This window comes from Hydra vulgaris, chromosome 09 (genome assembly GCF_038396675.1).
Source record: "Hydra vulgaris chromosome 09, alternate assembly HydraT2T_AEP".
Lineage (NCBI taxonomy): Eukaryota > Metazoa > Cnidaria > Hydrozoa > Anthoathecata > Hydridae > Hydra > Hydra vulgaris.
Genome location: NC_088928.1, coordinates 20,162,501 through 20,178,769, shown reverse-complemented (window position 1 = coordinate 20,178,769; position 16,269 = coordinate 20,162,501). Strand labels below are relative to the sequence as shown.

Genomic DNA, 16,269 nt, shown 5'->3' with positions numbered 1-16,269 from the left:
CTAGGCATTGTGCTCACTCCAAACATTAGTATATTTGTGGTTATGTCAAATAAGAATGTTTTGCAAAAAACCACTCCAAAAGTTTGCCATCTTCCAACCCAAATATGAGGGCAGTAGGGGCGGATGCAGCATATTTCGATGTTTAAGATAACTAACTTCCAAATATGGAACAAGCTCCTAACATTTATGTTATTAAAAAATTTTTTTATAAATTTTAAAAAATTATCGATGAACATCTGCTTCATTTTTGCACCCATTTATATACCATCTTTAGAAAGCTCCTCATTCAAATTTCTGAAACAATTACAGTCTAAATATGTTGTGACAGGTAGGGATTTTCGGTTACGGGTACCCGGACTCTGACTCGGCGAGTCTGTGGGTAAATACCCGGATCCGGTACCCGGTTTAAGACTCGGCGAGTCTCATGGTTTGAATGTTTTGCCTTGTTTCGTTGGCAGCGGTGCGTCGTCGAGCTGGATCCCTACCTTTCTAGAAAAATATAGTAGTAGGGTTTGTGAATCTAACTTAAAGTTGAACTTGGCCACGGCTTTTTAGATGTTTTGAGAACATTCAAGTTTATGTATGTTTCCATGTATGTCCGAATACACACCAAAAGAATCAACTTCATAACTCAAATTTTTTCTAATCGAATGTTTTTATATATAAGCGTATGCTCCAAAGGATTTGCTAATATAATATGTTTCTATATTAGCAAATGTTTTAAAAGCATTTGCTGATATAAAAACTTTTGTTTAGAAAGATTGAATTTAATAAGTTAATTCTTTTAGCGCGTATTTAAAAAACTTAAAAAACACTTTTCATTTATTAATTAATTCTCTATTTTAGGAAAAAAGTGAAATATCATAAATTTACAAGAACATTTTTTTACAGCCCCATTATGCCGAAGCACTCTAAAGTGTGGGAATATTTTACTCAATGTACCGATTTGAAAAGTAGAAAATGCAATGAGTGTTTAACGATAATATCAAACAAAGATGGAAATACTTCTTCAATGATTAAACATTTAAAAGTTAAACATGGAACTTCTTTACTAACACGGGAAGAAATAGGAGAAAAGTCTGGGACCAAACAATTTAAAACTCTCGACACTTTCGTTTCCGTCGCAAGAAGGCCTTTAGAAGAAATTTTCTCCAAAATAACCGCTCTTGATGGTATATCAGTTAGGGCGATTACAATGTCTAGTTTTATTCGTGAAAGTTTAGTAAAATTAAGTTATAATCTTCCTAAAGCCGAAAGAGATGTTATGAATTTATTTCGTAAGTTTTATGAAAAAAAGAAGTTGGAAATATTAGAACTGTTACAAGAAAAAAAATAAAGAAGGCCGACAATTTAGCATTACACTTGATGGATGGATGAGTATGAAAATTCGGAAATATCTCAATATCAATTTGCATGGAATTGACTCTGAAGTTTATAATCTGGGTTTAGTGAGAATTTTTAACTTGTGTACAGCTGTACAGTACAGTTGAAAATATAAAACAACATTTAAACACATATAATATTAATTTTAAAAACATAGAGCTGGTTCAACCGGCGACGGTGCAAGTGTAATGATAAAATTTGGACGAGAATCTCCTAGTCTCTATAATTTGAATCACACTGTACACTTAGCTGTTTGTGATGTACTATATAAAAAGAAAAGTATTACCGTCCTGCAAGATGAAGATGACGTTGATGGAGATAGAAATGACCATCGTCAAGATGATATTAATGATGATCAAAATGAAAATTATTATTCTGACGAGAGCGACGGTGAGGTCGAAGAGTACGGACAAGTTGAACTAACAAATTTAGGCAATGTAGAAGAAAATATAAAAAGTGTTCGTATAATTGTTAAATTTTTTAAAAGCTCTTCTGTAAGAAATAATATTTTGCAAGAAAAGATCAAAATAGTTTTAGGAAATGAACTTCAGGTAGTGTGAGACTTAAGAACTCGTTAGAACTCAATGATCGAAATGATATCTAGATTTTTTAAAAATATTTTACATCATTAAAGAATCTCTGCAAGATATTGGAAGTGTACATTTTATAGAAAATATTAATATTGAATTATTAAATGAATTGGAAAATACTCTAAAGCTTATTAAATTAACTGTTGAAGCTCTTAGCAGAGACGATGCTAATCTCGCAACAGCTCGATTAGCGATTGGTTTTATGTTAAGAATATTAAAAGAATCCAATGGTAATTTAAGTAGAGAGCTACTAATGACGATGAAAACTCGAATAAATAGCCGTAAAAACCAAGAAATAGAAGAGCTATTAGATTCTCCTGTAAATGGTACTATGCTTTCAAAGAAAATACAATTATATATAACAGATTTACTGAAGAGATTATTTGGTGAGGATGAAGAACAGCAAAACACACATGAACAGGGGCATTCAACTGAAAATAACGAAAATACTACAGGAAACACACTACCACTAACACTGGAGGAAGAACTACATAAAATATTAGATAGTGCGAAATCTCCAATTTTGCCAAGTTGCGGAGATAAGTTAGCTGATATCAAAAAATAATTTTTATTATTTTCAAAAAACTAAAAAAAGATCTGTATATTTAGAAAAATTGTATCAAGCGTTAATGACAATAAAACCAACATCAACAAATTCCGAACGAACATTTTCTGTAGCATCCAACTTCTGTACAAGAATTGGTTCTAGATTATCGGACAATTCATTAAGTGCCTTAGTTTTTTTTAAGTTTTATTTTTTAAGTAAAAATAAATGCTCTGTTTTGTATTAAACACTTCCAAGTATTTTAATTGATTTGAGTTTATTATTGCTAGTATTTACATGCGGAACCGAACCCGGAACCGATATATATTCTTAGACTCGACTCGGACTCGTCGGGTCTAAAAATGCCGGGAAAACCCGGCATTTTAAGACCCGATGAGTCTGAGTTGGGTCTAAAAATATTTTTATACGTACCAAAATATAATAAAATGTTAACTAAAAAGTATAAAAATTGACCAAGTAAGAATAATCTTTTTATAAATGTATATAAGTAAAGGCAAAGTTATTAATTCATATTATTATTAATAACATGTCATCTAACAAAAAAATCAGGATTTTAATTTACTTTTTAAAAAGTAGGGTAGTTCAAAATCAATATTCGGCAAAACAATTTTGTTCCAAATGTGTGGTGCCCGATAGGCAATACAAAATTGTTTAAAGTTCGTTTGACGAAAAGGTTCATTTAAAAATTCATTTCTCAAATTGTATTTGTTGATAGGTTTCGGAGTAAAAATATCTTTAAAGACAGATAGGAACAAGTCATTTTTCCACATGTATACAAAGCATAAAACATTGTTTATATTTGGCTCGTATATATTTAAAATTCTCATTTCAATTAAATGTGTTAGAAACAGGGGCCAATGCTATAAACATAAAAACGACGTTTTTCCCGTAAAACACGATGTTTTTACTGTAAAAAGCGAAGAAGAAAAAAGTCCATTACTATAAATATTCAAAAAATTTCGTTTTTAAGATAAAATATTTAATTTATGCTATATATATATATATATATATATATATATATATATATATATATATATATATATATATATATATATATATATATATATATATATATATAATAAAATAAGTAATTATTTTTAAAATAACACGATGTTTTTTATTCTTGACATGTTTCGTAAAATTTTATTTACATTTTCAAAAGATTATTTTACAAGTTGGTTATTTTGATTGATTATTTACCGAGTTATTTTGTAATAAATATATTGGTTTATTATGTATAATTTTTTGTCCGTTAATATTTCTCTGTAAAGACTTCTATTTTTTAAATTTATAATTACTTATTTTATGCTATTACGACGTTCAATATATATATATATATATATATATATATATATATATATATATATATATATATATATATATATATATATATATATATATATATATATATATATATATATATATATATATATATATATATATATATGTTTTTTTAAACACCAAATACTAGAATGTAAAAATATTTATAGAAATGGAATCGACAGCACAACCTACTTAATAACTAATAAAATTATTAAGTAGGCCTACTTAATAATAATTAAAATAAATGACGTGTTACGAAGAAAAGAAGTACGTGAATTTTATATGTTTTATGCTTTATAGCAATGGCCGAAAAAAATACGAACAGCGATAAATTCTTCGAGTTAACGCATTTTTTTTACGTAAAAAAAATTTACTTAAAAAATTGCGTTTTTATAAATGATTTTTTTTCTCGAAAAAAACTATAATAATCACTTTCTTATTATAGAATAACACACAAAAGCAAAAAACAGTGTCCACAGACCACTACCTAGCAAGCATGGGGGGATTTTTTAAACGTCTTTTAAACGTTTTAGATGTCTTTTGAACGTTCAAAAGATGTTTTTTTAAGTCCCGTGCCCACTGGGTTGTGACATAAAAAAATTACACAAAAAAAAGCTAAAGCTTAACATCAAATTTTTAAAAAATAGTGATGCAAAGAAGTTAAAAACTTAGAAACGGTACAAACATTTATTTAAAAAAATGAAAAATATGCAATTTTTGGCATTAAAAAACATGGAAAGAAATAATTAGCAACAAAAATATCAATAGTTTACCAAGTCAAATTGTCATAAGCAATAAAAAGTACAATAAGAAAAATAAAATTGCTGAAAAACTAAATTTTTTGTAAATATTGGCCCTAAAAATTTAATTGTCTTAATCACTCATTTAAATCATATCTAAGTAAGACCATTAGTGAACTAAAATTTAAGGAACAAATTTATGAAGAAATCGACATTTGCCCTAAATTCCTTGAAATTGAGTAAAATGCTAGTTATAGATGATATTTGTATTAATGGAGTATTAAACGATAATAGAAAAAATCCATATTCATAATATATAAGTTATTAATTAAGAAAAGTGTTGCTGCGGACAAACTAAAAAAAGCCAAAATCGTACCGATATATTTAAAAATTGTACCGATATATTTAAAAATTGTACCAATATATTTAAAAATTGTACCGATATATTTAAAAGCGGTTATATTAAATAACTACAGACATATACTTTCCATCTTCTTTAAGCAACTTGAACGATTAATCAATAACAGATTATACGAATATTTTACTGAAAATAAAATCCTAAATAAATAACGATTCCGTTTCCAAAAGCTTACTTCAGTTTCCAAATTACTCAATTAAACACGCGACGTTAGATCTAATTAATAAGTAATTTTTTTGATAAAAATTTTTTACAAATTACAAATCTTTTCGGCTTGTCAAAAATGTTCGACACTGTAAACCATAACTATTTGCATAGACAATTGGAAAGGTAAGGGACATATTATCACCCTTGATTATTTTAAAAATTACCGTTGTAACAAGCGACAATGTATTATTTCAGATCAAGATACACATCCAAAACTAACTTAAAAGTAAAAAGTAGAATGTGGTGTTCCTAAAAGTTTCATTCTTGGACCCCACTGTTTCTGTTATATATTAATGGTTTTGCTAAAGCCTCAAAAATAAAACTTAATATAATAATGTTTGCGGATGACACAAACTTATTTTATTAGGTGGAATTGAACATGGACAACCATATATTGAATTTCAAATATTTTTATAAAAACAACAACATTGATTAAAAACCAAAAATAAAAACAAAATTATTATATATTAAAGGAAATTATGAAGAACTTTCAAAATATTTTACAAGTTTTGATTGGGAAAATGAGTTTAAAAATTTAAATGCTAGTCAAGCTTATAAAAAATGGCTAAATATATATCATACTAGATATGATAAATTTATTCCAATTATTAGTTACGATACAAGTAAAAAATATGCTCCATGGATGACTAAAGAACTTCGAAAAATGGTTAAGTTAAAGAAAAGGTTATGGTACAAATGCAGGCATTCAAGATTTAAACAAACTGACATGGTAAATAACTATAAAACATTGAACAAAAATGTAAAAAAAAAAGAGTCAATAAAGATATAAGAACTTTTGAATTAAATCTGGCTAAAAACTCAAAGAACAACCCTAAAAGTGTTTATGCATATTTAAATAGTAAAATAGTTATAAAAGATTCAATTAAAGCACTCAAAACCTTTAATGGTTCAATTATAACAAATGAAGTAGATATTGCAAATTGTTTAAATGAGTATTTTGTTTCAGTATTTTTAATAGATGAGGTATTAGACCATGTAACTTTTCCTTCAAAATGTAATTTTTATTTTAGCGATCCTAGTTTTAATGACACTGATGCTAAATATCAGTTAGTAAACATTAATGTTAATAAAACAATCGGTGTAGACAAAGTTCATCCTCGTGTTCTCAAAGAATGTTCAAAATCACTTTTCCATCCTTTATCACTGATCTTTAAAATGTCATTTTATAGTGGTGTTACATCAAACGAATGGTTAACTGCAAACATAACTCCACTATTCAAGAAAGGAGATAAGTTAGATCCTTCAAATTATCGACCAATATCAATAACATCAATAGTATGCAAGGTAATGGAGAAAATTATTCACAGTGTTATGATGAACCATTTGGCTTTAAATAAGTTAGTAGCAAGTGAACAGCATGGATTTGTTAATGGTAAAAATTGTTGCTCCAATTTATTAGAGACTTTAGATTTTATAACAAGCAAAATTGAAATTGGTAATAATATTGATATAATATTTTTGGACTTTGCAAAAGCCTTTGATTCAGTTTCTTTATCGAAATTATGCTGCAACCTTTATGGTTATGGTTTTCAATCCTATAACCTACAATGGTGTAAATTATTTCCTAATAATAGAAAACAACGAGTAGTTCTGGGTGAGTTTGTTTCAGATTGGCAGGAAGTCACAAGTGGAGCTCCACAAGGTTCTGTCCTCGGTCCACTCCTGTTTTTCATATTTATAAATGACTTAAAAGTAAATATACTAAATAAATTAGAATTATTTGCAGATGATACAAAAATAATGCCAGTAATTAATAATGAAAGTAACAACAATGCTCTTCAAGAAGACTTAAGTTATTAGACTGGTTGAAAAAGGGGTCTATTAAATTCAACAGAGAAAAGTGTAAAAGAATGCACATTGGTAATTTGAATCCTCAATTTAGTTACAAATTAGGAGATCACATTTTGCAAATGTGACCTCCTAATTTGATAATAAATTGAGGATTCAAATCACCAATGTTGCTAACTGATAACATGATTTTCCCATTTGAGGTCATTTGATATTATCACACCTAAATCTCTTTCAACAGAAATTGAAAGATATTTAGGTGTGATAATATCAAATGACCTCAAATGGGAAAATCATGTTATCAGTGTAGAAAATAAGGCAAATTGAACACTGGGTTTTTTAAAACACGGATTTAAATATCTTGATGTTTTCATATTATTATAAGGTATTATTATTCAACAAACAGAGTGGTCGACTATTGGAATTTACTGTCACAGGATGCAATCGATTCTGCAAACAAAAACATGTTCAAAAATAGAATAGACAAAATTTTGAACTTTTGAAACAAAACTCTATTTACGAACTTTTTTTTTTATTTTATTTGCGAAATTTTACATTTAACGGCTGTTACAGTCAAAACTCAACGTAATTTTGACTCACCAAACTTAAATAGTTTGTACAGCAATTTTTATATTATATATTATATTATTCCTCAACTTCAGTTAAAAGTCTTTTTGAATGTATGAACCAGTGATGTAGGAATATTTTTAAATGTTTAAAATAACCAACTTTTAGACAAAAAGAATATTCCAAATTTTTTACGTTCATATGTATGACGAAAAGATTCTTCACAAAAAAAATTACTGTCATAGGAGAATGGGAACAAGAAATCCTAAAATCCTACCCCCCCCCCCCCCCTACTCTAAACGTTAGGGAAATGAGTTGAATTATTTGTTTTTTCATAAAAATAAACTACTTATGTATTCCTAAACAGATTTCAAATTTTATGTTTAAATTATTCAGTGTTCAGTCTTTATGACCATGTAAAGTTGTGGCCCCCTCAAATTGAGGGAGGGAGTTTATTCATATCTATGTCAAATATCATGTTCATATCTATGCCAAATGAGGAGGCCTTGCAAAAATTTCGTAGAAAATATTGTAAATTACAAAAGTTATAACCATGCAAAATTTACACCCTCACTTTGTGTGTGTGGGGAGAAGGAATCAAAAAATTTGCATTATCATAACTTTTGTAACTTACAATATTTTTTTACAAAATTTAAAATCTGTGGATGAATTTAACTTTAGTTTTAGATAGTAAGTACCCACAATCCAAATTGAATTCTTTTCATATAAAACGAAAACATGCATTAAAACTTGTTTATAAAAAAGACCCAGCCTGAACCCTAACTAAAAGCCTTAAATGCGCTAAATGTCAACCAAATTAATACCTACTAACATAACCTAATCAAGCTTTAAAAAAATTAAAGTTAGTACAATTAAATTTTTAAAGTTAACACCAACAGATACACAAAAGAAACACATTGCTAATAAGAAAAACGAGGTTTTTACAATTTTATATTTCATACCGGGGTTCGTACCTATATAACAAAATAGTATCCAAAAATATAGAAATCAATAGAATAACTAATTCCATCACTGAAAACTAAAATACCTCATATTCTGTTTAATATAATGCATAAATGCATATATATATATATATATATATATATATATATATATATATATATATATATATATATATATATATATATATATATATATATATATATATATATATACATATATATATACTGTTATTATTATTATTATTGTTATTATTATTAATAGTATTTTTATTATTATATTTATATAAAGCATTTAATAATTTTTATTTTTTCAAACAGTTTTTGCAAAAAGTTGAATTAATAATATAAAACTAACAATTTAAATTAAAAAATTTAATATTTTATTAATATCTATACTTTTATATTTCGTTTTGTCATCCTTTTTTAATTAAAAAGTTTCAAGATTGAAAACATCTTTAAGATATAATCTCACAACATTAGCTCGTCTTTTATCAGGTGAAAATGATTTATTTAATAGGTGTGAAAATGATTTATTTAATAGGTGTGTCTGTAATCGGCTTTAACCTTATTGATTTCTTTGCACTACTTGTCATAATCGTCAGTTTGTTGAAGAAATTCCTTCACAAATAATAATTGATTTTATATGAATTCTATATACTCTTCAAATCACATTATTGGGTTTGGATATATTTAAAAAATAAAATAGACAAATAAATTTTCATAAACAATCTTTCTTGAAAAACATAAAAAATTTACATTCACATTTTTTTACATTTAAATTTAAATACATAAATTAACATTTACATTACAAATTTACATTTAAAACAATTACCTTTTTTTTTTTTTTTATAAAATCCTTTTTAATATAAAGTATTTTAAGTTGCGTTGTTACTTTTTTTTTTTTTATTCGCAACTAAAGAAAAAAGTCTAATCGCAAGTTTAAGCACTTTTTTTTGGCCGTAAAAAAGAGAGAGTGGAATAAAGATTATAATATATATATTATATATAAGTGAGAATTTATAAAAGATGTTGTACAAATATTTGAAAGCAGGTTATTCAGTGAAAGAATTATTGTGATTAAATTATGTATGTACCAGGCCTGTGGGAAAAAAATTATATTGGAGGGGGGGGGGGGGGAAAGAGGGCGATGCTGGATAAAAATAGTTTTAAGGACCTTTTTTTTTTTTAGTCATTTTTTCAAAAAATGCTGTTACCCCCGGTTGCTACGGGCCTGTGTACTACAGGGTGACGGTGGAGGGTGAGTCATATAAACAAAGATGAAAAATTATTAATTTGTTATTTCTTATGCACAATAATTGTGCATACAATAATGTACTTTTTTTAAATTTATTTTATTTAAAAGACTGACAGACTGTAAAGTAAACAACAACAACAATTATTGATTTTGTTATTTATTTTACAGTTTAGTGAAAACAAAATAGATTTAAAAAAAGTCTATCAGTGTTGTAATAATGATAAATAAATATTTCACTCAAAGACATTTTAAGAATCTTTAATAACTATTCATGCAGTGAAATATGCGCGTATCGGCTGACTTTAATAGAGACATGCGCAGTGAAGTATACATTCATTGTCTTTGGGTTTTGAGGCAGCAATCTACATGTTTTTTTTTTTATAAGCATAACGCTTATAAGCATATAGAGGCTCAGATTTGGGAAAAAAATAAGCATATGTAAGCATATTCCTGAGCCTTGATAAACTATTTAAAAAATTAGAATTTTATTTAGTTAAAGATTTTAAATATATTTCTAAATTTAAACCAACAAAAACAACAAAAATCGAAGTTTATGTTTTGCAATGCAATGACTTAATGAAGTAATGAAGTCATTGTATTGCAAAACCTAAACCTCAATACTTGAACATAAAAACATAAAGTTTAGAAGTCGCTCTGAAGTGTTTTATTTCTCTCTTTTTTTTTCTCTCTCTCTCGCTTTTAATGTGTAGTTTATTTAATACCTTATTTAAAATGTTTATTTTATTTTTAAGTTTTATTTTCAGATACTGATAAAATAATAATAATAATGTCAAAGATAATAAAGAGAAAGCAGCCTACATTGGCAGCGTTTGGTTTCACAAAAAATGTTATGCACAGAGGAGAAATGAGTGCAATCCGATTGCCGTTAGAAGCTGTTGAAACTAGTGTTGAATGCAAACATTGCAAAAAATTATTTAAAAGCCAACAAGGACTAGCTTTTCATGTTAAAGTTATTCACGGAATTAGCAAACAAGATTGTAAACATTCACAATCACAAGTTCTTCAAAGAAACGAAGAACTTATCACTCTAGCAGTGAAAGATGTGCTCAATAATATAGTCAACAAAGTTGTTAGTGAAATGAAAAAAAGTGAAGAGTCTCGCCAATTAGCTGGTAAGAAACGCCACCAATATACTGCTGCCTTTAAAGCAGAAGCAATTAACGCCTATGGTTATGAGGCAAATCAAGAAACTATAGCAGAGTCGTTTGGTGTAACACAAAGTCAGATTTCGCGATGGCTTAAAAAAAAAGAAACTATTATTAAAGATGCCGAATCATCCTATCGCAGATTGTTTCTGAAGGGAAGACGTTCCACAAAATATCTTGAACTGTACGAAGCTATTTACAATGAATTTTTACAAGCCAGATCGAAAGGTCATATTGTAAACTTTTCCTGGCTTTGGAGTAAAGCTAGAAATATACAATTAAACATTGATCCAAACGTGGAAATAAAACTTCATGTTATAGTTCGATTTTTACAAAAAAAAGAGTTAAAAATGAGATCGAAACAAAGAAACAAAAGGAAACATAAGAAAGAAATGGAACCATTATTACAGAAATGGCATGCCACATTCAGAGAAAAGTGTATCAGAACAGGTTCTAAAGATCCAAGTTACGACAAAAAATGGGGACGGTACCAACCTGGACAAAGGCTCAATGTTGACCAGAGCCCACTTCCCTTTGTTGTTCATGGTAAGAAAACTTATGAGTATGTACCCAAGGGTCAAGGTGCAACACATAATACATGGATCTCACAACCCGGCTCAGGATTGGAAAAAAGGCAATGTTCCCTTCAAATTATGTTTCGCCCAGAAGGAGAGCAACCAAAGCTAGCCATCATTTTTAGAGGTCAAGGAAAACGCATTTCAAAAGACGAAAAGTTAGCATGGCACAAAGATATTCACGTTTACTTCCAGCAAAATGCTTGGTTAGACCAAAACGTCTGTAAGCACTGGTGTGATAAAACACTTCTTCCATTTGTAAAAGAACAAAAGCTTGATAAATTTGTTCTTTTGCTGGACAACTTGAAGGGACAGATGCAGGAGGATTTTAAAGATGCTGTGGCTGCTGCTAAAGGACTTCTCTGGTACGGTCTACCAAGTGCCACTGACCTTTGGCAACCAGTTGACGCAGGATATGCTGCCACTCTGAAAAGACTTATTACCATTGAACATCAAAAATGGCTCGATAGAGATAATCATTCTGATAGATGGTTCAGTAATGAAATGCCCTACACTGCAAAAGAGAGACGAATTTTGATTACACATTGGGCAGGGGAAGCATGGAAAGCTTTAAACACTTCAAAGTATGACAAGCAAAGGAAGAAATGTTGGACGATGACTGGATGTTTAATGACTTCTGATGGCTCAGAAGATTCGCTAGTTAAACCAGAGGGCCTTGATTGTTATAAAGTTCCCCCACCATCCATCATTGATCCTGGAAGTGATCAACCCATAGGAAATCAGGGGTGATATTCAACCAGTGGAGGTAGATGATGCTATAAATGAAAGTGCCAACGAAATTCTTCCAGATGACACCTTTATTGGTCCGGACGAGAAGGAATGCGAAGTTCATATCTTTGATTTTATTGATAACATTTGTATATAGTATATATGTTTTATTTTTTATTATCATACTATAACATTAATTCAGCTACATTAAAACCAAAGCAAATACAGAGCATAAGTCAACTTTTTATTTTTCTTATACCCATTAACCTTAAGTAACGCGTACACTTTAAGAAAGTATTGAAATAAGCATATTTTATTAGAAATATGCTTAAGCTTTAGCATATTTTTGAGCCTCTTTTAACTTTTTGCTTAAGCATACCCGAGCCTGTTTCAAAAATTTCATATGCTTATAAAAAAAAAAACATGTAATTAATTAAAAAATCTTTTCAGAAAGATATGATAGCCTATTTAGGTAGGACACGTAATAATGGCTTTTTTTAATGTAAATTAGTTTATAGTTATATATAAATTACAAATGTTATGGTTTTTACTAGTTTATATTTATATTAACTTTATAATTTACTTTATTATTGTACGGGGCCGATAAAACTGGGGGGGGGGGGGGGGAAAAAGAGGCTACTGGCCCCCCACCCCACCTTTTTTGTAAAGAACTTTTGTTATTTTTTAAAAATATATAGATATAGAGGACTTTTTTTAAAAATTGACGATTTTGCCCCTCTACTTCAAACCCGTGTCATCGGCCCCATTGTTTAAAAATTTAAATACAAATTAATAGTTTTCGGTAACTAAAGTTGTATTTGTGTTAAAGAGCTATTAAAAGATATTTTAAAGGAAATGTGATTAAGTCAGATTAAATCTAATGCTTAAAAAAATATAGTTTTATATTAACTTTTCACTTTAATTTACAATCTACCTAATAAATAAGTTAAAGTTAGATAAAATTTAGAATATATATTACGGTATGTAACAAATAAGTGTGAAATATCAATCAAAAATATATATTACGGTATGTAACAAATTTGTGAAAAATATCAATCAAAAAAATGAGACAGAATTTAAAAGAGTTATTAAGCTTATAAGCATAACTTTAGTAACTAAATTTATAGTTCACTATTTAATTTAATTTAAGTTTTTTAATTTACTTTGTAATTAAGGTAAAATTAAATAAATTATAATTATTGGTATATAATTATATGAGCCCCTGAGATGCATAGTGGTATAAGTCACTCAAATCTAGTTTGGTATAAGTCTGACTAATATCACTATGGCTGTGAACAAAAACAGCTGTTTAGTGAGAAGCATAACAAAAAACAGTTCCAGCATCATTATCGATAGCATTAGACTTATACCACTCTGTCATGTAATAGAATAAACAAAGTGCTAACCATTGGTGGCAATAACTCAAAATATTGAAAAAAATGACTTATACCACTATGCATCTCATGGGCTCATATATAAGAAGTATATAATTATATTCAGATAGGACATTGTCACACATTTTGCAAACTCTAAACTTAAGTATGTTCATATCTATGTCAAATGAGGAGGCCTTGCAAAAATTTGGGATGGCGGAGCCAGGGAACAAAAAACCCTCCCTGTCCCTCCCTGCCCAAACGTGAGGGCACTGACGTAATAAAAATTCTAACTATAAAATAAAATTCTATATTATCTTAAACTAAATTTAAATTTATTGACAGATTTTAAATTTCGTAGAAAAATATTGTAAATTACAAAAGTTATAACCATGCAAAATTTACACCCCATCATTTTGTGTGTGTGCTTCTTTAGTAAAGTTAGAACTTTTACTACATCCGTGCCCTCACGTTTGGGCAGTGAGGAACAGAGTTTTAGGGCATTTTTGTTCCCAGGCTCCGCCATCCTAAATTTTTCAATGAACATACTTAAGTTTGGAGTTTGCACAATGTATGAAAGTGTCCTATCTGAAACATCAAAAAATCAATCTATTTGCGTATAAGTCAATTAGAATGCTAAAGCTTTAGCATTCTAATTGACTTATACGCAAATAGATTGATTTTTAGCCTGTTTATAAGTTCTTTATGAAAAAATGCGGATTAATAGAATCGAAACTAAATAGAAAAAAACAAAGATTAAAGTAAGAAATATTTTCGCATAATACAGACGATGCGATCTCTTTGTAAAAAATATCCGCAATTAAAATGCCAAAACAAAAGTGTAATAAACAAAGACACAAGTTGATTACAAATGTTCTAAAGTGTAAGCCGACAGACATTTAAAAATTTTGATCATTATAAGAATTAAAAACAAATATTATAAGGGGACGAGTACGCGCACAATATCCAAAAATGAAAGTAAAAATACACCAGAGTTGAGTTTTAAATTATGTTAAATTCTAGATTCTCATCAAAAAATAGATATAATATTGGCTCTTTTAAGGGGGTTTCTATCTGGTTTTGAATGTTTTAAATATCAACTTCTAAAAAACCCGGTCGGAATCATTTTTTCCATGAGATTATAAAAACTAATATATTTTTAAGAAAAAACGAAAAAAAAAAAATAAAACACAGTAGCCAAAAAAAAGTATGTACGATAAATATGAAATAATAATAGTAATAAAAAAAATTAATTATTATATATGTTAGAATAAAAATGTGTAAGCGCTTAAATGACAATATCTATATCATGGCCTTATCTACTATGACAGAATAATACAGTTAGATGAAACTCCATGTATGAAAATATTTAGCCTATAGATCTGAGATCTATAGGCTAAATATTTTCATACTCATTGTAAGTTCCATTAAGTATATAGTATAGGTATGTGTGTTATTCCAGATTAGAAATAAAAATAAAAACAAAAAGTACCGTTCAAATTGGACATCATCGCCTGTAACTTTAATATATAACTGTTGTGATCTTTATAGGTGTATTAAAAAGCTATGAAAGTCAGTGTACCACTACAAGTTCATATCAGTTCTGTAGTAACGCAATCTGAATACTGTGTATGTTATATAGAAAAAAGGACGAAGACATAGTTACATGAAATGTTTACAAGAAGTAGATAATGAATAAACAAACAAAGATTCCATTTTCAATTTTTTATAATGTGAATTTTGTAAGCGAACTGGTTAAAAATGATTATAATTTACAAAAAAAACACATCAACATTTAATTTAATTGATTGCATTGAACTAAGACGGCGTTGAAAATTCAAACGAAATTTTTATTATCTATTGAAATTTATTTATCTATTTAAATTCCAAGGTATTAACAACTAGTTATGTAAGTTTATTTGTTAGATTAAGTATTTAATTTTTTTGCAAATAGAACTTAAATTATGTAGTTTAATAGTTAATTATAGTTAAATAGTTAATTATTAACTACTTAACTATTAAATATTAGGTAAATGGCGTTTAGTTCCAATTTTACCTAACATCAGCTGCAAAAATAGTTTTATTTTTGCGCTGTCGTTGGTAGAGACCTTAAACGATCTTGAAATGTTTAAATCTTAGAATAGTTTTTATAAATACAATAATTTAATCTAATATTATAAATACACGAATTTAAAACATAATAGTTATTATAAATATTATGTTTTAAATTTTTAATAAACAATCATATTTTAAATTTTAAATAAACAATCATATTACAAACAAAATTTAAATATAGAAATAAAAAAACAAATAATTAAAAATAAGCTAATAAAAGACGTTTGGCACATGGTAACCATACATGATATTTAATTTCGATTGATCGCCTCTTTCGTCATTATAAAATCTAAAATCGTATAACAATATGCTTTCGCATCTTTACAAACAATTCCAGTAGCACCAAATGTTTTTTTTTTATTTTTCTTAAAAGTCGGGTCTCGAACTTTACTAATTCCTCAATTGAGGTTTAACCTGTTCAAATTTAACTTCATTCAAATCTTTATCTAAAAACTATTGCAGTACCCCAAATTTCTTTTTATGTAATGGCGT

General features: G+C 28.0%; 2 protein-coding genes across 2 annotated transcripts in view; one reads left to right on the top strand and one right to left on the bottom strand.

The window, feature by feature from the left end:
* LOC124811140 (p53 and DNA damage-regulated protein 1) overlaps positions 1-9,083 on the bottom strand; it is a 44,420-nt gene extending 35,337 nt beyond the window's left edge. The window contains exon 1 of the mRNA XM_065805005.1: positions 8,961-9,083. Within this exon, the coding sequence (XP_065661077.1) occupies positions 8,961-8,981 (21 nt within the window). The 5' untranslated portion in view covers positions 8,982-9,083. The remainder of the gene's footprint in view (positions 1-8,960) is intronic.
* A 1,523-nt stretch (positions 9,084-10,606) lies between these two features.
* Positions 10,607-12,310, top strand: LOC136085330 (jerky protein homolog-like). The gene has a single exon (XM_065806627.1). It carries the CDS (start codon positions 10,607-10,609, stop codon positions 12,308-12,310), a length of 1,704 nt encoding a protein of 567 aa, XP_065662699.1.
* Positions 12,311-16,269: the final 3,959 nt, after the last annotated feature.

What these genes read in the sequence shown, in the direction of transcription:
- LOC136085330 (XM_065806627.1), top strand. Translation starts at nt 10,607, where the DNA reads ATGTCAAAGATAATAAAGAGAAAGCAGCCTACATTGGCAGCGTTTGGT.